The sequence below is a fragment of the Myxine glutinosa genome, chromosome 13 (assembly GCF_964187855.1).
Source record: "Myxine glutinosa chromosome 13, kmMyxGlut1.1, whole genome shotgun sequence".
NCBI classification, from domain to species: domain Eukaryota; kingdom Metazoa; phylum Chordata; class Myxini; order Myxiniformes; family Myxinidae; genus Myxine; species Myxine glutinosa.
In genome coordinates, this window is record NC_136273.1 from 63,843,668 (window position 1) to 63,866,975 (window position 23,308).

Below are 23,308 nucleotides of genomic sequence, written 5' to 3' on the forward strand. Positions count from 1 at the left end.
GGGAGGAGAAGGGGGGAGGGGAGGAGAGGGGGGAGGGGAGGGTGATGGGGTAGGGGGGAGGGGGAGGGAGGAGGGGGAGGGGGGAGGAGAGGGGGAGGGGAATGGGGGGAGGGGAGGAGAGGGGGGGGAGGAGAGGGGGGAGGGGAGGAGAGGGGGGGAGGGGAGGAGAGGGGGGAGGGGAGGAGAGGGGGGGAGGGGAGAAGAGGGGGGGGAAGTACCCGGCATTCCGTGTATAAACGTGAGGGAGAAGAGGGGGGAGGGGGAGGGGAGGAGAGGGGGGAGGGGAGGGGAGGGGGGGAGGGGGAGGGGGGAGGGTGCGCGAATCATCGAATCAGCGCGCTGCTCTGCCAACGATTCAGATTCCGTGTATAATATTCCTCGCTGAAAAAAAATATGGATCTAAAGATGAAAGAAAAAAAAAACCTATGTGATGTGAATGGCAATGTTCCTCGCTGAAATTAGTCAGGTTCACTATGTTAACAAATATAATTTCGTTCAAAATTTTGGTAGATTAGCAAAACTATACATTTTTGGAATATTCAAGCATGAGGAATCCAAAAATTAATGTTTACATTTGCGTCGACACCTTTGCGAAAATGACACTCAGGACAGTGATGAAGATAGTCAGGTTCACTATGTTAACAAATATAATTTCTTTCAAAATTTTGGGATAAGCAAACCTGTACATTTTTGGAATCTTCAGAGCATGGAGAATCTGAAAATCAATGTTGGCATTTCCACAGACACCTGCATGGCCGCCATTTTGGATTTTGAAAATGGCCGCCATAAAATACATATTTTGCGCGATCTCGGCTTCTAGTCAACCTAGAGACTTAATTAAATATGCTAATCCTATGTTTTCTGGGTCAAGGAATCCAATAAAGGCCTCAAAATAGTGCTCAGGTTTATAGAAAAGCAACAAACAAAGGTAATTGAAAACCATTGTCTTTATATTTGTGATATTGAAGAGCAGGGCCCTTGCTTGAGACGGACGAAGTGACGGGCAAGACACAAACTCGTCCGAGAAGATGTTTATTGTAAAAACCAACTCGGGAACTCTGAAAAGCCCGTTTATCGGGCTGCATATATATCACAACCAGAAAGCACAACCGAAACCGAAAGCCACGCCTCTCAGGCGAGGTGCGCTTTGGTGGTCACGTGACCGACAGGTGCAAAGGATTATCACCGCACGCGCGGCACGCTTTGGTGCTCACGTGACCGGCCACCCCGGCGCCGTGGTTTGACCGCCGGTTACGTCACCGGCTGGAGCAAGGAGATTCTGTTGCTGGTCTCGCTCCATGGGTCGCTACACACGCCCCCCCAGAATTTACTTGATCCAGGAAGGTCAACCTGAGGGGAGTCCGGATGACCCGACCGAAACGACCCCTGGCCAGTCGTGGGGGGGGGGGGGGGGGGTGGTGGCGGGTGGGGTGCAGTGGACGGGGGGCGGCCGCGCCGCGGTGGGAGAGCCAGCCGTGGCGGCTGGCCGACGTCCATGTGGGCCGGCTTGAGGCGGTCCAGCGAAATCCGGTCCGCCCGGCCGTCGATATTGACGATGAAGGACTTGTTGTCCCGTCGTAGGACCCGGAAGGGTCCGTCGTATGGTGGCCGGAGCGGCCCCCGGTGCGCGTCGTGGCGCACGAAGACGTACTCCGCCGTGCGGAGTGCTGGGGGGACGTAGGATTGGGGGTCGCCGTGGCGGGACGTGGGCACCGGGGCGAAACGCCGGGCGGCCTCCTGGAAGTCCGTGCGCTGGCGCGCGGCGGACCAGGGGCTGGTGGCGTCGGGAATGAACTCGCCCGGTACGCGGAGGGCCTGGCCGTACACCAGCTCGGCGGTGGACGCCTGGAGGTCCTCTTTGGGAGCCGTGCGGAGGCCCAAAAGGACCCACGGGAGCCGGTCGGCCCAGCCGTCGTCCTGGAGGCCGGCCATGACTGCGGCCTTCATGGAGCGGTGGAACCGCTCGCACAACCCGTTGGCCTGGGGGTGGTAGGCCGTGGTGCGGTGCAGGGTAACGCCCAACGTGCGGGCGACCGCGCCCCATAGTTCGGACGTGAACTGTGGGCTGCGGTCCGACGAGATGTCCGCTGGTGTGCCGAAACGCGCGACCCAGGTGGCGATGAACGCCTGGGCCACGTCGGCGGTGGTGGTGGAGGCGAGGGGCACGGCCTCCGGCCACCTGGTGGTCCTGTCCACCATGGTAAGCAGGTGGGTGAACCCCTGCGATGGGGGAAGGGGACCCAACAGGTCCACGTGGACGTGGTCGAACCGTCGCTCGGGCACGGTGAAGGGAGCCAGCGGAGCCTGGGTATGACGGTGGACCTTGGTCAGCTGGCAGGGTGTGCAGGCGTTGGCCCAGTCGCGGACGTCCCGTCGCAGCCCATGCCAGACGAAACGCGCCGCCACCAGCCTCTAGGACGCCTTCCGGCCCGGGTGAGAGAGGCCGTAGAGCGAAGCAAAAATGCGACGCCGCCAGGTGACCGGCACAACGGGGCGAGGTCGGCCTTGGGGGATGTCGCACAGCAGGACCGTGTCCGCGAAAGGGACGTCAGCCAAGCGGAGGCCCGTGTCCGCCACCCGGAGCGCCTGCACCGTGCCGTCGGTGGCCTGGTCCGTTGCCATTAGGGCGAAATCGACGCCGAGGTGGACGGCGTTGGCGCCGGCTCGAGAAAGGCAGTCGGCCACGGCGTTGTCCTTCCCGGCGACGTGCCGGATGTCCGTGGTGTACTCCGACACGGCGGAGAGGTGGCGCTGCGGGCGGGCCGACCACGGCTCCGTGACCTTGGCCATGGCGAAAACCAACGGCTTGTGGTCGACAAAAGCCGTGAACGGGCGGCCCTCCAGGAGGTGGCGAAAATGGCGGACGGCCAGGTACAGCCCGAGGAGCTCGCGGTCGAAGGTGCTGTACTTCAACTCGTTGGGCAGGAGTTGCCGGCTGAAGAACGCGAGCGGCTGCCAGGCCCCGTTTACCCATTGTTCATGGACCGCGCCCACGGCGTAGTCGGAGGCGTCCGTGGTGAGGGCGATGGGAGCCTGGGGTACCGGGTGGGCCAGCAGCGTGGCGTTGGCCCGTTTTGCGCCGGTAAAAGCAGCGTCCATGTCCGTGGACCAGACAACGTCGCGTTTCGCCGGCTGGCCGCGGAGGGCGGCATACAAGGGCCGCATGAGTTGCGCAGCTCGGGGCACGAAGCGGTGATAAAAGTTCACCATCCCGAGGAACTCCTGCAGCGCCTTGACGGAGCGGGGGCGCGGGAAAGCGGCGATGGCCTCGACTTTGGCCGGTAGCGGCACGGTGCCGGTCCGGGTGATGCGGTGGCCCAAAAAGTCGATCGTCACCGCACCAAAGTGACATTTGGCCGGGTTGACGATCAATCCGTGCTCGCTGAGGCGGCCGAACAGCGTCCGGAGGTGGAGGAGGTGCTCGGCTCTGGACGTGCTGGCGACGAGGATGTCGTCCAGGTAGGTGTAGAGGAATGGCAAGTCGCGCAGCACGCCGTCCATCAGGCGCTGGAACGCCTGCGCCACGTTTTTGAGGCCGAAGGGCATCCGGAGGAATTCAAAGAGGCCGAAAGGTGTAATAACGGCCGTCTTCGGGATGTCGGCCGGGCGGACGGGCACCTGGTGGTACCCTTTTGGTCCACATCAGGTCCACTTTTGAAAAAATGGTCCGCCCCGCCAACCGGGCGGAAAAATCCTGGATGTGCGGGACGGGGTACCTGTCGGGGATAGTGGCGTCGTTAAGGCGGCGGTAGTCACCGCATGGCCGCCACCCGCCCCCCGGCTTCGGGACGATGTGCAGCGGCGAGGCCCCAGGCGCTGTCGGAGCGCCGCACGATGCCGAGGCGCTCCAGCGCGGCGAACTCGGCCTTGGCGACGGCGAGTTTGGCGGGATCGAGACGGCGAGCCCAGGCGTACACCGGCGGGCCCGTAGTGGGGATGTGATGCTCGATGCCGTGACGCACCGCGATGGCCGAAAACGTCGGTCGCGTGAGGGCCGGGAACTCCGCGAGGAGACGTGCGAAGTTGTCTGCCAATGGGAGGACGCAGGAAAACTCGATGGGCGTAGAACGGCTCAAAGCGCATGCCAGGGAGCTGAAAGTTTCGGCGTTGACGAGACGCCGGCGTTTCATGTCGACCAGCAGCCCGTGGGCGCACAGAAAATCGGCCCCGAGCAAAGCCATGGGGACGTCCGCCGTCACGAACTCCCAGTGAAAGAGCTGGCTGCCGAAGCGGAGGGCGACGGTGCATGGGCCGAAGGTGCGGATGGTGGAGCCATTGGCCGCGATTAAGGAGGGGCCGCAAACGGCGGCCCGCCTGTCCTTCGCCGAAGCGGGAATGACGCTCAGCTGGGCGCCGGTGTCGCAGAGGAAGCGCCGCCCCGACGCTTGGTCCGCGATGAATAGCAGGTTTCCGGAACGGCCGGCGTTCATTGCTGGTAGGGAACGCCGGCCCGCCCGTTTCCCGACTTGCCGAACGTGCACGGGGGTCGCCATGATCGGGCCTGCCGCCGAACCTGGCGTGGAAATAACACCAGGCCGGGTCCGGCGGGGGCTCCGGTCGACGCGTCGGGACCGGGCGAAGCGGCGTCGCCGCTGCCAGTCGCACCGGCCCGGCGGCCTCCGGGAAGGAAACGGCGTCGCGGGCGCCGGTCGGGTGGGCGGGAGGGCTCCCGGCCGCCACCCCGACGAGCTGGCTTGCCGAATCGATCTTGTCGGCCTCCTTGGCGAGGTCGCGGGGGTTCACGATGGTCGTGCCTGCCAGGGCGACCCGTACCTGGGCCGGGAGCTGGCGAAGAAAAAGCTCCTGAAACAGGAAATCCGAGGGGTGCTCGCCGAGCAACGCGAGCATGTAGTCCATGCGTTTGGACAGGCGCGTATCGCCGAGCTCAGGAAGGTCGAGCAGGCGTCGTGCGCGCTCAGCCAGGGAGAGGGCGAAAGCGCCCAGAAGAAGTGCCTTGATGGCGTCGTACTTGCCGTCAGCGGGCGGGTTCTGGAGGAAGCTCAGGCAGCGGGCGGCGGTCGCGGAGCCAAGCGCGGCGACCACGTAATGGTATCGCGTGGCGTCCTCCGTTATGCTACGCAGGGCGAACTGGGAGTCCGCCTGCGCGAACCAGACGGCGGCATGTGCTTCCCAGAAGGTGGGCAATTTGAGGGACACTGCGGTGTCCATCGCGTGTCGTAAATTCGGGGTCACCAGTGAAGAGCAGGGCCCTTGCTTGAGACGGACGAAGTGACGGGCAAGACACAAACTCGTCCGAGAAGATGTTTATTGTAAAAACCAACTCGGGAACTCTGAAAAGCCCGTTTATCGGGCTGCATATATATCACAACCAGAAAGCACAACCGAAACCGAAAGCCACGCCTCTCAGGCGAGGCGCGCTTTGGTGGTCACGTGACCGGCCACCCCGGCGCCGTGGTTTGCCCGCCGGTTACGTCACCGGCTGGAGCAAGGAGATTCTGTTGCTGGTCTCGCTTGGGGGACCCATGGGTCGCTACAATATAACTGTATTACATAATACATGATATTGCAAGCCCTTTGAAGTTATAGGTTGTTATAGGAAGTTATAGGTAGTATCAGATTGAACTATAAGTCCTATACACAGGATCTACGAGGTCTATACCATTCAGGAATATGCTTTTACAGATCTTCATCACTGTCCTGAGTGTCATTTTCGCAAAGGTGTCTACGCAAATGTAAACATTAATTTTTGGATTCCTCATGCTCTGAATATTCCAAAAATGTATAGTTTTGCTAATCTACCAAAATTTTGAACGAAAAAACATAGTGAACCTGACTAAATGTGAAAAAACGCAATCGCGCGGCAAGGAACATCACGTGATCGCTCCGAGCGATCGATTGCAACTCTGCGTCGTGTCGTGGGCGTGGCCAACGTGGCCTCATGCTCCCAGGTGATTGGCTAACTCGAGCTCGAGAGAGCCATAATGCGCGACGTTATGGCAAAAAATATGGATCTAAAGATGAAAGGGGAAAAAACCTATGTGGTGTGAATGGCAATGTTCGTCGCTCAAATGTGAAAAAAGGCAATCGCTTTTCACTCTGAAATACGTGCGAACGCGTAACTGAGTTAATGGCGGCAAGGAACATCACGTGATCGCTCTGAGCGAATGAGCACGCTGGTCTGCCATTCTGGTCATAATATGCCTCGCTGAAATGCGCTGAGGTAAAAATATGGTTTAAAAATATTATGAAATAAAATTTTATGTCGACCATGTTCTTCCCAGGCTCAATGGCCATGTTTGTGCCAAATATCAAGTACGTGAGCCTCTCCGTTTAGGAGTCTACCGGTAACATTACACACACACACACAAACTGTTATATACGTATATATATATATATATATATATATATATATATATATATATATATATATATATATATATATATATATATATATATATATAAGATAAATATGAGAGAGTCGAAAAGAGGAGAGGAGAGAACAGTGAAAGAGGTTTGTTATGGCTTTGCAGATGCAATGAACACATTGAACTGGAGAGTGATAAAGAAAAACAAATGAGTTGGCGTAGGAGTACAGCATCACCATCTGGCTAAAGAAGCAAGAAGGAAACTACAGAAACAAATGGGTTCCGATGCTTGCACTGCGTGCCGTGCACTTTTGCTCTCCCTCACTGCCAAGGCCATGGCGGCGTTTCAGGGCAACTGAGAGCCGCAGCCAGGCGTGTGGCAGGTGTGGGTTTCAAATATCCGTGACCACGTCGGATTTGAAATGCTAAAACACGTGACTAGCAGAGCGAAGGTGGCAGCTCGGATCCAAGCTCGGCACTGCACGAAACGTTTGCCATTGGTCTTTGAACTACCCATCCTGGCAAATGTGGAGAAATGATAGATTTTTGGAGGAATGCAAAGAGTCTTAACGAAACGAAGAATAATGATGTTCACAGTGATAGAAAAATAATGTTATAACAAATTTGATTGACGATATGCTATGAACCGGTCGGTTTTGCTATGAAAACACAATTACACATTTCAAATATCCAACACAAAATGAACTTATTAGGATTTGACAAACCTCTGTGGAGATGTCATAAAGATTCTTGTGCAATATCGTTTCTGTGGAATTTCCAGAAGAATACGTGACATTTGACACCAATTGTGTACCCACACCGAGGATGGAGATCTTTCCGAATTTGAGGGAATCTGCTGTGCTTTCCACATGGTCTTTCAACAGGTTGCTTGTCAACGTTTGCTGAGAGGAAAAGAGGGAGGAGGATTGGAGGATTGGGTGAGAGGTTTATGTGTAAGCATTTACACATAAATGCTTACACTAAGCTACCTCTACCTCTTTATGGTGCAGGTGCCAGTGGAGTAAAACTGGAGTAAAACTGTCATTCTGTTCTGCGTCACGAGGGGACGCTACATCTTTGAGCAAGCCCCTTGCCTCGTGCACAATCATGGTGATTACAGAAAAGTACCGTAAAATGGGGGTGAATATGGACACAAACTGAAAAAGGTTCGGAAACCTTTTTTCGCTGAAAATTTATAACCATACTGATTTGATGATATTTTGGTTGAAAGTGTTCTCTTGTTTTTTTAAAAAGCAACTTATAGTCCCTATTAACCCCATATATGGGTTAAATAGGAATACATAGGATTTTTATGGCTGTCCCTATTCACCCCGTTTTACGGGTGAATAGGAACATTCACTAATACAAAAAAATAATAATCAAGAAACAATCCTGAGTTTCCAACTTATTGCTAAATTGATAGCTCAGATGGATGCACATAATATGCACCCATAATATTGTTGCGAATATGGAATTTGGCCTCCATATCCGCTTGTAAATATTCCCCTATCTTCTCCGATACTCCCCAACTCTCCCCTTACCCCATTCCCTAGTCCCATTGTCTGTAAACAACACCCATTAGAGCCGATCTTCCCCTTCATTCCCCCATTAAATGTCGTGCCCAGGTCCCCCGCACCACACGTAGACAATTATAGGACATCTTGCTAGTTATTCTTAATCTATGTCAGTTAAGGACTTGTTTCCATTAATTATGACTCTTCGTTGCACCAGAATGTGATGATATGGCACCAGTAGGAGTTTAGGACCTTCCCATACCTCCCCGCATCTCTTCCCATCATCTCAAGCTCCAACAACAACCACAACAACAGCGGCTTTGCGTCCTCACTCCGGCTCGGTTGGCCGCCATTGAACATGTGCTCGACGGGGTTACCCAGAAGGGGGCTCCCTGTCGGCCCCTCGTCAAGGGCGGAGCCGGTAACCCCCGCACCCAATGAGAAGCCATGGGCCGATGCCATATGGGGCGGAGCTAACGAGCGAGGGCGTGACTCCCCGCCGGATATACGCGGCCCCGCGCCGGACGTGACGTCAGATGCGCCCCGAGCTTGGACCTTGGAAGGAAAAGACGCCACCCTCCCGAGCGCTGAGCGACCTCCCCGGCATCTCCACCAAAGTCGCGACCCACGAGCGCTGAGCGACCTCCCCGCATCTGCTGGACACCACCGTACGTGATTCTGTCCCTGAGCCAGGTGCACCTGGAGCGATCGCTACCCGCTTTCCTGGCCATCAAACCCCGTGTGAGTCAGCGTTGTCCCGTTTATCTGTGGTCTGTCTAGGGTTAATATAAGGTTGTGTCTAAGTGCCCACCTTCCTATGTTTCCCTCTTGTCCCTGTAATCTAACCTTTTCCGCCTTAATATAACCTCCTCCGGAGGTCTTGAGAACTGAACCCCTGGTGTCGTATTGTGTGATTGTAACCCAGCCGGGTGTCTTCTCTTTCCTATTGAGCCAGCGTAGCGCGATTAGTTAACATTCGGGCACAATCGGGTAACTTGTACGGATACGGCGGCCATCCCGCTCGGCCCACCATACCATCAAAGTCGTATCTGTAACAATTGGTGTCGAGGAGTGAGATTGGACCCGGAGCGCGTTTACGCGCTCGAAATTATAACAGCGAAATTTGATTGTGTTTTACAAAAAAAAAATAAATAATAAAAACCCGAATTTTGAAAGTCGCGCTATGGCGGATCAAGACAGCTGGGGTCCGGTAGGGGAGAGTGAGGCAGGGTCGGTCCAGGACCAAATTGAGGGACGTGAGGAGAGCGAAGCAGCGAGGGTAGCAGACGCGCAAAATGGCGCCTCGCTGGTCACCGCGCCCGTGACCGTGGCAGCGCCCCTGGTGGATTCGAACCTTTTCCTCCTGCAAATGGGGGCCCTTATGGAGAGGCTAGAAGCAAAAATGGGGGTAATGGGAAACGAAATGGGGGTAATGAGGGACGAAGCGAGGGGTACCAGTGAGGGGTTAGACAATAATTTTAAGGGATTAGACAAGAAATTTGGGAAGTTAGACAATAATTTTGAGGAGTTAGACAAGAAAATTGAGAAGTTAGACAATAATTTTGAGGAGTTAGACAAGAAAATTGCGAAGTTAGACAATAATTTTGAGGAGTTAGACAACGGGATAAAAGAAGTAAAGAATGGGTTAACGGGGGTAGAAAATAGAATGGCTGCCCAGGAGAATCAGATAGAGGGAGTGAAAAATGGGTTAGAGGGGTTAGAAAACAGTATGGAAGGCAAATTGAGGGACATGAGGGACCAAGCGGAAAGGGAAGTTAAACAAATGGAGCAGCAGATAGAGGGGGTCAGAATGGGGGTAGAAACCAAACTGGATGCTCACAGGGAGGAAATGGAGCAGATGAGGGTGGCATCTGGGCAGGAGATGCAAGTGATGGGAGAGGAGATCAGAAGAGGAGTGAGTGAGGAGGTCGGAGGAGTGCGCGAGGAGGTGAGGCACTGTAAGGAGCGCATGGAGAAAGAGGTGAGAAAGGGGACTGTAAAATTGCAAGGTGGTATAGAGGAGTTGACGCTGGGAGTAGAACAACTGACAGTGGGACAAAAGGAGTTGGGGGACCAGGTAAAGAAGAACACAGCGGTAATAGAGGGTTTAAAATCGACACAGAAGGAGATGAAAAAGGACGTAGGGGTAATTAAAAAAGAGTGCCAGACGGTACATGAGGACCTGACGAGGAAAATGGACAAGGTGGTAGAGGTAATGGAGGTTAAAGAGCGGGAGGTGCGGGAGCACATAGAAAAAAATAAAGTGGAGTTAGAGGAAGAACTTAAAGGGGCGCACGAAGAGATGAAGGAGATGAAGCAAAAATTAGAGGAAGTGGAAGAAGGGGTGAGCGAAATTAAGAAGCGACGGAGAGAGGATAAGAAAGAGATAAAGGAGGAAGTAAAAGAATTGGTCCAAAGTCTGTGTTCGGATCGTGATGATGTGCTCATTAACCGGATGAGGGATTCGCAGGTGATGGAGGAGAAGCGAAGAGAAAGAGGACCCGGTGTAAGTGGTGACCAATATGGTCGTGCGTATGATGCGCCAGGTGATTTAATAAGCTTGGGGGTCGAGATGGACCCGGGTGTTCGTGAGAGGCCGTTGGTGAAGTGTGCGACAGGTCTGGTGTGCGAAAGAGGAGGTGTGCGAGAAAGTCCGACTCTGGGGTGTGTGAGGAAAAAGTGTGTGCCAAGGAGTGAGGGTGCTGGCGAGAGTGAGTCGGTCGTAGCGCGTGTGCGAGGGAGCACATGGAAGCGTGGTGGGGTGAGTGTTACAGAGGGTGTGACGGGAGAGTGTGCGCAGGAGTGTGCGCGAGAAAGGTGTGTGACGGACAGGTGCATGGGGAAAGAGTGCGCTGTCAAGAGTAAGGGTGAGTGCGCTGTCAAGAATGGAGGTGAGAGTAGTGAGAGTGACAAGGAGAGTGAGTTGGGTGTGACAGGTGAGCGAGGATGTACACCTGGGATGGAAGGATGCACACCTGGAATGGTAGAGCGTGAGTGGGAATGCACGCTGGAGTTGGTAGTGAGGCACGTGGTTGGGTGTGCGAATGAGAGCACACCTGTGATTGTCACAGAGGAGGTGACTGAGGAGGGGGCGCGAAGAGGTGTTTTGGTGAGGTGTGCGACCAACGAATGTGTGCCAAAGTGTTCGGTGGTCAGGTGTGTGACCAAGGCTGTGAGTGGAATGGGTGTACCTGGGTGTGTAAGGAAAGGTACGAGGAGCATGGGCACAGCTGGATGTGTGAGCAAGGAACGGGCTGCGGGGTGTAAGCGTCCAGGTGAAGCATCGACGTTACACGGGTTAAAGGTCAGGTCGACTTTTAGCCGAAGCGGGCCCTCGGTGCGTGCCGGGTTTCGCGTGCCGCGAGAACCAGCGGGGATCCGAGCCACGGCGGGTTCGAAAGAACCGCCGTGCGCGATCCACGCTGGGCCTCGCTTTGAACGGCCACGTCTGTGCTCCAATAGGCGGAGCGGGCGGCCCGATAGAAAGAGTCGTCATGGCGACCACTTTTTGTTGAGGAATTCCGGCAGGTCGAGATCGGGACATTGGATGGCTCCGTGCCGAGATGGTGCGTGGGATCTCGGCCCGGGTAAGCCCCCGTCCCTGCCCCGAATGCCGGACGCATCCAGCCGCTGGCACAAAACAACCAGCATCCATTGCTTGGCTTCACGAAGCCGGGCTTTGGACAGGGAGTGGCGCACCGAGAGGTATTAGTGAGTCGACTGGGTGATGAGGTTAGTGTTTTGGACCCAAAATTAGAGAAAAACAAAATTTGATGATTGGCAAAGGATTGGCAGAGTGATGATTGGTAATGGTACAGTGATTGGCAGTGATTGGCCAAATTTTTGATTTGTTGAAATTTGATGTGCAAAATTGGTAGTGAGAGACCCCCGATGTGGTGGGATGGCAAATCCACCATCCCTCACAGGTGGGGGGCAAAGGAGCAATAGATTATGGGGTGTATGGCAGTGAAAACTAGCCCGGGTGGGTTAGGATATTGATAGGGATCTAGCGAAGATGACAGTAGGTAACGTTAAGTTTAGTTAGTGACTGATACCTGTAGTGGGGACGCAGGTAGATTAGTATGGATGATAATGACGTGGGAGCGCAATAGTTTAAAGGGACGACTGGGAAGCGCAAGTTTCAGAAGGGAGTAGTTAGCTGAGATGATGCCGTGTGTGTGAGGATTGAACAGGTGTGATTGCACAGGTGTGCAACTGGACAGGTGTGTGGAGCAGTGTATGAGTAGTGAGTGTGTGGATCAGCGCGAATGCGCTTGGGGAGAGAAGGGTGCAGGTGGCACCAGGTGTGAGAGCACAGGTGTGCAGGTACAGGTGTGTGGAGAGAGTTGGAGTGAGTGGTACGGAGTGGTGTGCATGGTGCGAAGGTGTGGATGGGGGAAGAGTGGACCCCTTTCACGAGCACCCGGGGCGGGTAGTGTAAGTGTTAGGTAGAGGGTGCAGGTAAATTGTGGTTGGATATTGGCATTTGTGGTGCGGTTGCAGAATGGTGTTGTGAATGGGTGCATTAGTGTTGTGGAAATGGCTGGGCGTGTAGCCTGTTAGTGTGTGTAGTTGGTTGGGCACTCCACCACTGTGAGGATGTCGGCCAGGTGAGGCCGCAGGTGGGCTCTGGGAGCCGGTAGTTGTGAGTGGGTGCCTGAGGATCCCGGGTGTGGATCGGGCAGCCCAGTGCCAGAGAGGGCACGGAGTGGGGAGAGAGCCAGAGGGCCTTCCCCAGGTAGTTAGGTTAGGGTGAGGAGCAGGTAAGCTCGGAGGCAACTGCAGTGGTGGAGGTGTGCAGGTGGGTAGACCCACTGGGAGAGGTACACGCCGCAGCCCAGAAATTGTGCGAGGGCACCGGGAGATGAATCGGGGGAGTGAGACCCCAAATTGAAGAGCACCACAGTTTGGCCAATGGGAATTGGTTTTTAGAACCCATAGTGTAAGAGGGCCAATGGTTTGGCCGGAGAGAGACCCCGGGTAGTGTAAAGTTGTTAAAGTCATTTAGGAAATAGTTAGGATTGATGAACCTGTCGCACCATACGCAGCCACTTACCTGTGGTGATGATGATGACTCCACACCTGTGTTTTCTTTGGTTGTGTTGCAGAAATGAGAATTGCTGTGAGGATTTGTGAGACGCATCACGACGTGGATGAGACATTGGGGTGATTCCATCTCTCCCTCCCTAGGAGGGACTGATGATGAATTGGTGATAGCAAATTATGATGTTGAGTTGGAGATGGCAAATTTTGATGAGAGTTGAAAATGGCAAATTTGATTGGTTAGGAGGGAGAGAAGACGAATTTGGTTTATGGGAGGAACGGGGAAGACAGTAGGGATGTTTGTGGATTTGTAAAGTAGATGTTTATGGGTAGTGTTGTGTTTTGTTGATACAGTAAGGGGTAAGGGAGGGGCCATGTAGGTTACCTGGTGGGGGGGGGCGTACGATAGGAACGTACCTGTCTCACCTGGTTCCCATGTGCCCCCAGTGTGCATTACCTTATATTGCGTGCACTTTTGCGCCCTTACCACCTTACTCACTTGTTTCTTCTTTTGTCTCCCACCTCCGAGGATCTGGCTTTGGGGTAGAGAGAGAGGAGAGAGAGGTGCTGGCTACGCAGTTGTGGGCCTGCACTTTCGCTGCTTGTTGCCTGGATCGATACACCATATGGACCGCAATGTTGGTGGCCACCCACAATGGACCGTAGTTCGTTTGCGGCCAAGCACCACCCGGGGATGGACCTATGGGTCAACGTGGCACCTATGCCATAAAGGTGAACCACTGTTAATTAACACCAAGTGCACCACAAGAAGAGCAAGAGACACCTGCAGGGTTAGGGGTTGTCGAATTTATTTTTATTCCAATGAACAATGGTGACTGCACCGATTGGTGGTGGGGTGGTGCTTTTGATGCTCGGGAAGGGTGCTCTGCACGTTATTAAAGGCCGTCGGCCACAGAGCACTCGTGGGTTGGTGTATCGATGTTGGCAAGCGCGCTCTCTCTATGCATAACATCTGCATGTGTTCCTCCAAAGACAGGTCCTGGATCGTAGTGTAAATATCAGCGTAGTCTTGTAAATAATGCTCCCTACCGGCTGTATGTTTAGTTTGAGAATTCTTTCCGGATTCGGTTATCCTGTGGGTGTGTTTCTGTGAGGAGAAGGGTGCAACGTCGCAGGGGGACATATTTACTCATTTGTGAATATCTGTAAAACTGTCGCACTCAGGGTAGAGTTAATAGTAGAGGGAACTACATTGCGTGCCACACTAAAGTAGGTAAAAATTTATCGGGTCGGGACGCCCCGAGGGTAGAGAAGGGTGCAATGTTGCGAATATGGAATTTGGCCTCCATATCCGCTTGTAAATATTCCCCTATCTTCTCCGATACTCCCCAACTCTCCCCTTACCCCATTCCCTAGTCCCATTGTCTGTAAACAACACCCATTAGAGCCGATCTTCCCCTTCATTCCCCCATTAAATGTCGTGCCCAGGTCCCCCGCACCACACGTAGACAATTATAGGACATCTTGCTAGTTATTCTTAATCTATGTCAGTTAAGGACTTGTTTCCATTAATTATGACTCTTCGTTGCACCAGAATGTGATGATATGGCACCAGTAGGAGTTTAGGACCTTCCCATACCTCCCCGCATCTCTTCCCATCATCTCAAGCTCCAACAACAACCACAACAACAGCGGCTTTGCGTCCTCACTCCGGCTCGGTTGGCCGCCATTGAACATGTGCTCGACGGGGTTACCCAGAAGGGGGCTCCCTGTCGGCCCCTCGTCAAGGGCGGAGCCGGTAACCCCCGCACCCAATGAGAAGCCATGGGCCGATGCCATATGGGGCGGAGCTAACGAGCGAGGGCGTGACTCCCCGCCGGATATACGCGGCCCCGCGCCGGACGTGACGTCAGATGCGCCCCGAGCTTGGACCTTGGAAGGAAAAGACGCCACCCTCCCGAGCGCTGAGCGACCTCCCCGGCATCTCCACCAAAGTCGCGACCCACGAGCGCTGAGCGACCTCCCCGCATCTGCTGGACACCACCGTACGTGATTCTGTCCCTGAGCCAGGTGCACCTGGAGCGATCGCTACCCGCTTTCCTGGCCATCAAACCCCGTGTGAGTCAGCGTTGTCCCGTTTATCTGTGGTCTGTCTAGGGTTAATATAAGGTTGTGTCTAAGTGCCCACCTTCCTATGTTTCCCTCTTGTCCCTGTAATCTAACCTTTTCCGCCTTAATATAACCTCCTCCGGAGGTCTTGAGAACTGAACCCCTGGTGTCGTATTGTGTGATTGTAACCCAGCCGGGTGTCTTCTCTTTCCTATTGAGCCAGCGTAGCGCGATTAGTTAACATTCGGGCACAATCGGGTAACTTGTACGGATACGGCGGCCATCCCGCTCGGCCCACCATACCATCAAAGTCGTATCTGTAACAATATAAACCACGGTGCCAATGAAAAAAAATGTGGGATAAAAAGTTTCTCCCAACTGTCCCTATTTCTTGATTATTATTTTTTTGTATTAGTGACTGTCCCTATTCACCCGTAAAACGGGGTGAATAGGGACAGCCATAAAAATCCTATTTATTCCTATTTAACCCATATATGGGGTTAATAGGGACTATAAGTTGCTTTTAAAAAAAACAAGAGAACACTTTCAACCCAAATATCAACAAATCAGTATGGTTATCAATTTTCAGCGAAAAAAGTTTCCGAACTTTTTTCAGTTTGTGTCCCTATTCACCCCATTTTACGGTACCAGATTTTTCACAAGTTTTTGCTTTTTCACAAGTTTTTGGATTTTTCCAGATTTTGGCCGAGGCCAAAACCCTCAGATCTGTGCTGTGGGCCCTCACTCCCCTATTGTGGCCATTAAACGTGTGCCATGGCTCTTCGGCATGTACTGTGGCCCTTTGGTCTGTGTCATGGGAAGTGAACTGAAATGAATGTTGCTGATGAATTGAACATATAATGGATGTTTCATGAGTACAATTTAATTTACATGCAGATTCGAAGTAAAAGTTTAATGACAATTGGCACTCATCGCAATGTATGCCATGAGTGCCAATTATCCTCCTTCTCTGCATCAAAGGTTTCTTGGACAAACATGACAGGAATCGATGAACTTGGATACTAACCTTTTTGACACTGAACGTTAACTGAGTGTAGACATCGTTTTTGTAAGTATCTGCCAAGACACAACACACCATGAAGCATTTCAAACAAATACTTTGATCGGGCCACTCTCCCTTCACTCCTTCCACTCCTCTGGACCTTGTTTATCTGATGCACGATATAGCCTGACCTGCAATGACTAATTGTGGAATGTGTAAGTTGGAAAAAAAAAAAAAACCAAAAAAAAAAAACCCACCGTTTAGAGGCCATTTTTCCCCGCAAAGCGGGGGTTGGCCTTTTCGGGGACCGTGGTAGTTGTTGTTGTTTTTTTTTCTTTTTTTTGGTCCCCTTTTTTTGAAGCAATGTTTTACGGCCGGATGCCCTTCCTGACGCCAACCCTTTTTGCCGCCTTCAACGACAAACAGGGAATTTACCAGTGAACTGGTACTCAATTAGCCGACCTCGGAAGGATGACAGGCTGAGTCAACCCCCCTGGCATTAATTCGGCGATTCGGCGATTCGGCGATCCTAGGATCCTAAGCCGGCACCCTAGCCGCTAGCCCAACACCGGGGATAAGAAAGTACTTGGAAAGCAGAGTAAGTTGTTGGAAAGTTGGAAAGTTGTTGGAAAAGTAAGTTGGAAAGCAGAGTACTAATCCATAACATTCTCATGGTCACAGAGGCTGAGCAGCCACTTGCCATTGTGAAAGGTGGGAATGAAACAAAGCAAGTCAGTAACGGTAGTCGATGACCGGATGTACAGTGCATTCAGAAAGTATTCAGACCCATTCATTTTTTCACATTTTGCTATGTTGCAGCCTTCTGCTGAAATCGTTTAAATTCATTTTTTCCCTCATCAATCTACACTCAATACCCCATAATGACAAAGAGAAAACAGGATTTTAGAAAGTTTTATAAATTTATTAAAAAGAAAAAACTGAAATATCACATTGACATAAGTATTCATACCCTTTGCTATGACACTTTAAATTTAGCTCAGGTGCCTCCCATTTCTCTTGATCATCTTTGAGATGTTTCTTCACCTTGATTGGAGTCCACCTGTGGTAAATTCAATTGATTGGACATGATTTGGAAAGGCGCACACCTGTCTATATAAGGTCTCACAGCTGACAATGCATATCAGAGCAAAAACCAAGCCATGAGGTCGAAGGAACTGCCAGCAGAGCTCAAAGACAGGATTGTGTCGAGGGACAGATCTGGGGAAGCCTACAAAAAAATCTCTGCTGCATTGAAGGTTCCCAAGAGCACAGTGGCCTCCATAATTCTTAAATGGAAGAAGTTTCGAATAACCAGGACTCTTCCTAGAGCTGGCCGCCCGGCCAAACCGAGCAATGGGGGGAGAAGGGCCTTGGTAAGAGAGGTGACCAAGAACCCGATGGTCACTGGCTGAGCTCCAGAGATCCTGTGTGGAGATGGGAGAAACTTCCAGAAGGACAACCATCACTGCAACACTCCACCGATCTGGGCTTTATGGCAGAGTGGCCAGACGGAAGCCAAACAGTTCAATCTAGGTATCATCAGACCACAGAATCTTGTTTCTCACAGTCTAAGAGTCCTTTAGGTGCTTTTTTGCAAACTCCAAGCAGGCTTTCATGTGTCTTTCACTGAGGAGAGGCTTCCGTCTGGCCACTCTGCCATAAAGCCCAGATCGGTGGAGTGTTGCAGTGATGGTTGTCCTTCTGGAAGTTTCTCCCATTTATTTATTTATCTATTTATTTATCTATCTATTTATCTATCTATTTATTTATTTATTTATTTCATATTTATTTATTTATTTATTTTTATCCCATTTATTTATTTATTTTCCCATTTATCTCCCATTTATGGTGGCTTGGTAGACAAAGCAAAAGGAAATTATGTAATCAGGTCTGAGATAAGATAATTAGGTCTGAGGTTTGATTGATGTAAGGTGTGGATAAGGTGCAAGAAGAGGTTAAAGTTGAAAAACGAGGGAAATTTAGGGTTTGAGTAGGAGAAGTTTGACCATGGAGGAGATATGGATAGGATTGGAAAGTGAAGAATTTATTACCTGAATAATGTTGGGTTAATCCGTTTGGAGATTACATCTGAACATATTCCTCATTAGGTTGGGATCCCAGCTATTTCCAACTCCGTATAACATTCCAATGTACCCATTGCCCCCTAAATTTCTTCGTAATTCATGGTGTGACTACTCACCAATGGAGTCACCATCATCCCAAAATAGTGAACCGCTGCTCTGGCCTGTTTCATCCAGAGCCACAAAGAGCCCTAGAGGGTTATTTCGGCTGTGTGGGAACAAGGAGGGAGGACAATATACAACATGTATGTTCACATGTTTATTATTCTGAGTGGCGGTAACATAAAATCATAAAAGGAAGAAAATCAAACCGAGATTGAGTTTTTGCCATAGTTAATGAATTGGGTAACTCTATGTGCAGAATAAACCTAAGAGTTCACAACTGCTTAAGGACATTGCAATATTTAACGTAAATTATAAAGTTTATTTATTTTCATGATGATATTTGACTTGTTATTTGAAATGACTTTCACGACTCCAGGTATGTTTGGTCTTACAACCTAAGGGCCTTTTATTCAAGGGTTTCTCATGCTGAAAAGGCTTTTGTACTGTTGTCTCAGTGCTCTAGATGCTTTAATGCTCAAGGTTATCGGTGTTAATTGTAAATAAAAAGGTTTAACGCATTCCACCGGAACTCTATCTCAGAGCTCCGCACCTGCTCACAGTCGTCGTGTTCGGTTCCTGCCAAGGAATAATGTATCCACCACGGATGTGCAGAGGGATGACGTCCAGGGGAGCCGGCAGGAGAGCCTTTTCCTTGCGTTTTCCCAGAAGGGCTCCCTATGGTGCGGTGAGGGAATGCAGAGTCAGTGGGGTCAGCAGGAAGCCAGGAGAGGTCACAACTACAATTAAGCAAATTGTGCTGGAAAAGCTCTGGGGCTAAAACTTTCATCTGCTGTTGACAAGCAAAAGGATGGTTCTTAAGCCTTTGGCTAATTGAAGGAGCATGCCAAATCCAAAAGGCACTTAAGAATTCGAGATCTATAAGACACGCGACAGAGCTGAGAATGTAACGAAAAGATGTCCGTTTGCTGTGAATTATGTCTGTATTGTCAGTTTATTATGAATATTTGTGTGTGCAGCAGGCTGTTCATCAGCCTCTCCTTACAAATATGATTACATATGCTCAGCACTTATTTTGGAAACGGCCTTTATCTATCAGAGGTTAGACACTGCAGGATTTGTGACAATGGCTGAATAATTGCTATTTGTTACCCTGTTAATCTGCAAACAAAACAATTGCTCCAGACAGTGATGAACAGAGTGGGGAGACGGAGAGAGGGAGAGAGTGTGAGAGTGTGAGAGTGTGAGAGTGTGAGAGTGTGAGAGAGAGAGACAGAGAGACAGAGAGAGAGAGAGAGAGAGAGAGAGAGAGAGAGAGAGAGAGAGAGAGAGAGAGAGAGAGAGAGAGAGAGAGACAGAGACAGAGAGAATATATATATATATATATATATATATATTGTTGCGGATCTCGGGCCCGTCGACGTACAGAGGGGGGTTAAACCCTTTTCCCCCTTGGGCCTTCGAGTCCACGAGGCAGCTACCCACTTTACACTCGTGGGGCGGATTGCGGAGCAATTCCAGCCGCCACCCCCGTAGCGAGCGTGCGGAAGGGTATCCGGTCGAATCCCCAAGTACCTTCTATACACACGCTGCCACGAGAACGGGGACTGGACCTCGCACGGGTCACGCTGGTCTGATACGCCCGAGCGGTTTGCATGTCACGTGACTCGTGCCGTTAATGATTATGAACCCGATTGAGCGGTTTTATTCGTACAGTGCGAAGCCAATGGTGGGAAAAGACGTGAACGGCCAAATGGATGCGAAAGAACACAGGTTTATTATAATGTACAAATGATCAGGGCAAATAGACACAGAGCAGAAACTTATCGTCCTTACTTAATCCCCGGACAAGGGCCCTTTCACTCAGGCGGGGAAAAGGATGAAGAAGAAGGATGCGCTCCAAGCGCGGCCGTTGGCGCCGTGCGCCCCGGTCAGCTCGTTCGGCGTATCCCTGGGATGTTCGCGGCACGTGCAGGGAGCCCAGGCAACGAGATCGTTGGCGTCTGTGGCCCCGGGAGAGATCGTCCTCGCAAGCGCTATTAACAGGCAGCAGAGCGCAGGGCAAGGAGAGTTCGTGCACAGAGAGCCTCGATCACAGGGAGAGTTCCAACCACACCTCTATCCCAGAGAGCTCGCTCGGGGGCCGTCTGAGTTCGTGGATCCGGCCCGGGTTTTATAGCCCCTCCCCAAAGTCTCACCCGAATATTCCAAACTCCTCCCCTGGCTGTCGTTGTTAGCCACTCCCTTTGAGCTTCCATTGGCTGCATGCTGCTTACCGGCCACTCCCCTGTAGCTCCTCCCTCGGGCCTCCCAAACTCGTTCTGGGCACAGCACATGGTATTCCAGCCCAAGGAGCACATGGTATTCCAGCCCAAGGAACAACAAAGCCTACACTTACTGCCTGCTCCAACGCATACTAACACAGGAAAGGAGACTATGCTTACATTTAATAGGAAATAACTGAACTAAGGTGAGGCTACATGTTGTAGTGAAACTAACTAAGAGGGGGGGGGTTACCTTTATTCTCAAAACTGCAACAATATATATATATATAATAAATAAATAAATACAGGTGGGGTGGAGAGAGAAATTGAATACTTGGGAGGTGGGGGGGGGGGGGGGGGGGTAATCATCTCTGCCATATTAAAGTACAAAAAAATATCATCTTCCTCATTTTCTATCTATATGTGCAGGGAAAGTCCAACAGATTCAACAAACACAACTAGATACCTGCGATCATAAAGCGCTCGCCTTGGCGACCGCCTGCGACTTAACCTTGGCCCGTAATCCAATGATGGCCATATTTTTTTGGACCACCATATGACCTTCACAATCAACATTTCGGGATATAGTGTTAATTCGGAAAATATGTTCCCATCTTCAATCTGTCCATAAACTCATCATGAAAATTGGAGGAAAATTATTCAAGTTATGATGAAAAAGGTATATTTTATTGTTAATTACGTTACAATCTGAAAAAAGTATGTCAAGGACATGAATCAAATATCATGTGCCTAACATTAGTGAATACACACTATTATGTTGCAAGAACATCGTGGAAGGCCAAGGGGTCTTTGAGATTCCGCATTGGCAATTAAAAAAGTTATTTTTTCAGACCGCCATTTGACCTTGATCTTTAACCCGGAGGAATGATGTAAATTAAGCGTAAAGGCAATTTTCTCCAGGCTATACAGAGAGGGCAATTTCATTCCAATCAGACATATGTTAGTCAAGTTAGGGTGAAAAATATTTAAATGTCTATAATTGGGCCATGACCTTAAAATTCGGTCAAAGTCAATTTTTTTAGGTCAACCCACACACTTTAAATTCGCATTATTGATGCAAAATTCCATTCAGAAAGCCCTAGATCGCTGCAAGTTACAGCTCGGAAATTTATACAGTTTGGAAATTTGGAGTGTTGAGATTGCAGGAAGCAAAAAAAAAGAAAATATGTAACTGTACTCTTAAAAAACTATTTGAAAACTCTGCTGAACTATTAAAAATTGGGGACGCCAATTGTAGATTGCAGAAACAAGCCCTACAACAGCAATAGGTCTTCCCCTATGCTATAGGAGTATCAGAAATATCAGAATGAAGATACTCATTTTAGAGGGTTTGTGCTCCCAAAGCAGTCTCTTGTAAACGTTATGCCAAGTGGTTTGGTTATGCTGGGTAGTTTGGTTATGCTGGGTAGTTTGGTTATGCTGGGTAGTTTGGTTATGCTGGGTAGTTTGGTTATGCTGGGTAGTTTGGTTATGCTGGGTAGTTTGGTTATGCTGGGTAGTTTGGTTATGCTGGGTAGTTTGGTTATGCTGGGTGGTTTGGTTATGTTGGGTGGTTTGGTTATGCTGGGTGGTTTGGTTATGCTGGGTGGTTTGGTTATGCTGGGTGGTTTGGTTATGCTGGGTGGTTTGGGTATGCTGGGTGGTTTGGGTATGCTGGGTGGTTTGGGTATGCTGGGTGGTTTGGGTATGCTGGGTGGTTTGGATATGCTGGGTGTTTTGGTTATGCTGGGTAGTTTGGTTATGCTGGGTAGTTTGGTTATGCTGGGTGGTTTGGTTATGCTGGGTGGTTTGGTTATGTTGGGTGGTTTGGTTATGCTGGGTGGTTTGGTTATGCTGGGTGGTTTGGGTATGCTGGGTGGTTTGGGTATGCTGGGTGGTTTGGGTATGCTGGGTGGTTTGGGTATGCTGGGTGGTTTGGATATGCTGGGTGGTTTGGATATGCTGGGTGGTTTGGATATGCTTGGTGGTTTGGTTATGCTGGGTGGTTTGGTTATGCTTGGTGGTTTGGATATGCTGGGTGTTTTGGTTATGCTGGGTGGTTTGGGTATGCTTGGTGGTTTGGGTATGCTGGGTGGTTTGGTTATGCTGGGTGGTTTGGTTATGCTGGGTGATTTGGATATGCTGGGTGGTTTGGGTATGCTGGGTAGTTTGGTTATACTGGGCGGTTTGGGTATGCTGGGTGGTTTGGTTATGGTGGGTGATTTGGTTATGCTGGGTGTTTTGGTTATGCTGGGTGGTTTGGGTATGCTGGGTGGTTTGGGTATGCTGGGTGGTTTGGTTATGTTGGGTGGTTTGGTTATGCTGGGTGGTTTGGTTATGCTGGGTGGTTTGGTTATGCTGGGTGGTTTGGGTATGCTGGGTGGTTTGGGTATGCTGGGTGGTTTGGTTATGCTGGGTGGTTTGGTTATGCTTGGTGGTTTGGATATGCTGGGTGGTTTGGTTATGCTGGGTGGTTTGGTTATGCTTGGTGGTTTGGTTATGCTTGGTGGTTTGGATATGCTGGGTGTTTTGGTTACGCTGGGTGTTTTGGTTATGCTGGGTGGTTTGGGTATGCTGGGTGGTTTGGGTATGGTGGGTGGTTTGGTTATGCTGGGTGATTTGGATATGCTGGGTGGTTTGGTTATGCTGGGTAGTTTGGTTATACTGGGCGGTTTGGGTATGCTGGGTGGTTTGGTTATGGTGGGTGATTTGGTTATGCTGGGTGTTTTGGTTATGCTGGGTGGTTTGGATATGCTGGGTGGTTTGGTTATGCTGGGTGGTTTGGTTATGCTGGGTGGTTTGGATATGCTGGGTGGTTTGGATATGCTGGGTGGTTTGGATATGCTTGGTGGTTTGGTTATGCTGGGTGGTTTGGTTATGCTTGGTGGTTTGGATATGCTGGGTGGTTTGGTTATGCTGGGTGTTTTGGTTATGCTGGGTGTTT

General features: G+C 50.9%; 1 protein-coding gene across 2 annotated transcripts in view; it reads right to left on the bottom strand.

Moving 5' to 3' along the window:
- LOC137438996 (sucrase-isomaltase, intestinal) overlaps window positions 1–23,308 on the bottom strand; it is a 674,815-nt gene that overhangs the window by 10,970 nt on the left and 640,537 nt on the right. For both annotated transcript variants that reach the window (XM_068134544.2, XM_068134543.2), the window contains exons 44-47: window positions 18,693–18,817; window positions 18,157–18,245; window positions 15,981–16,030; window positions 7,052–7,228 (exon numbers count right to left, since the gene is read on the bottom strand). In XM_068134544.2, coding sequence (XP_067990645.2) covers window positions 7,052–7,228; window positions 15,981–16,030; window positions 18,157–18,245; window positions 18,693–18,817 — 441 coding nt within the window. The remainder of the gene's footprint in view (window positions 1–7,051; window positions 7,229–15,980; window positions 16,031–18,156; window positions 18,246–18,692; window positions 18,818–23,308) is intronic.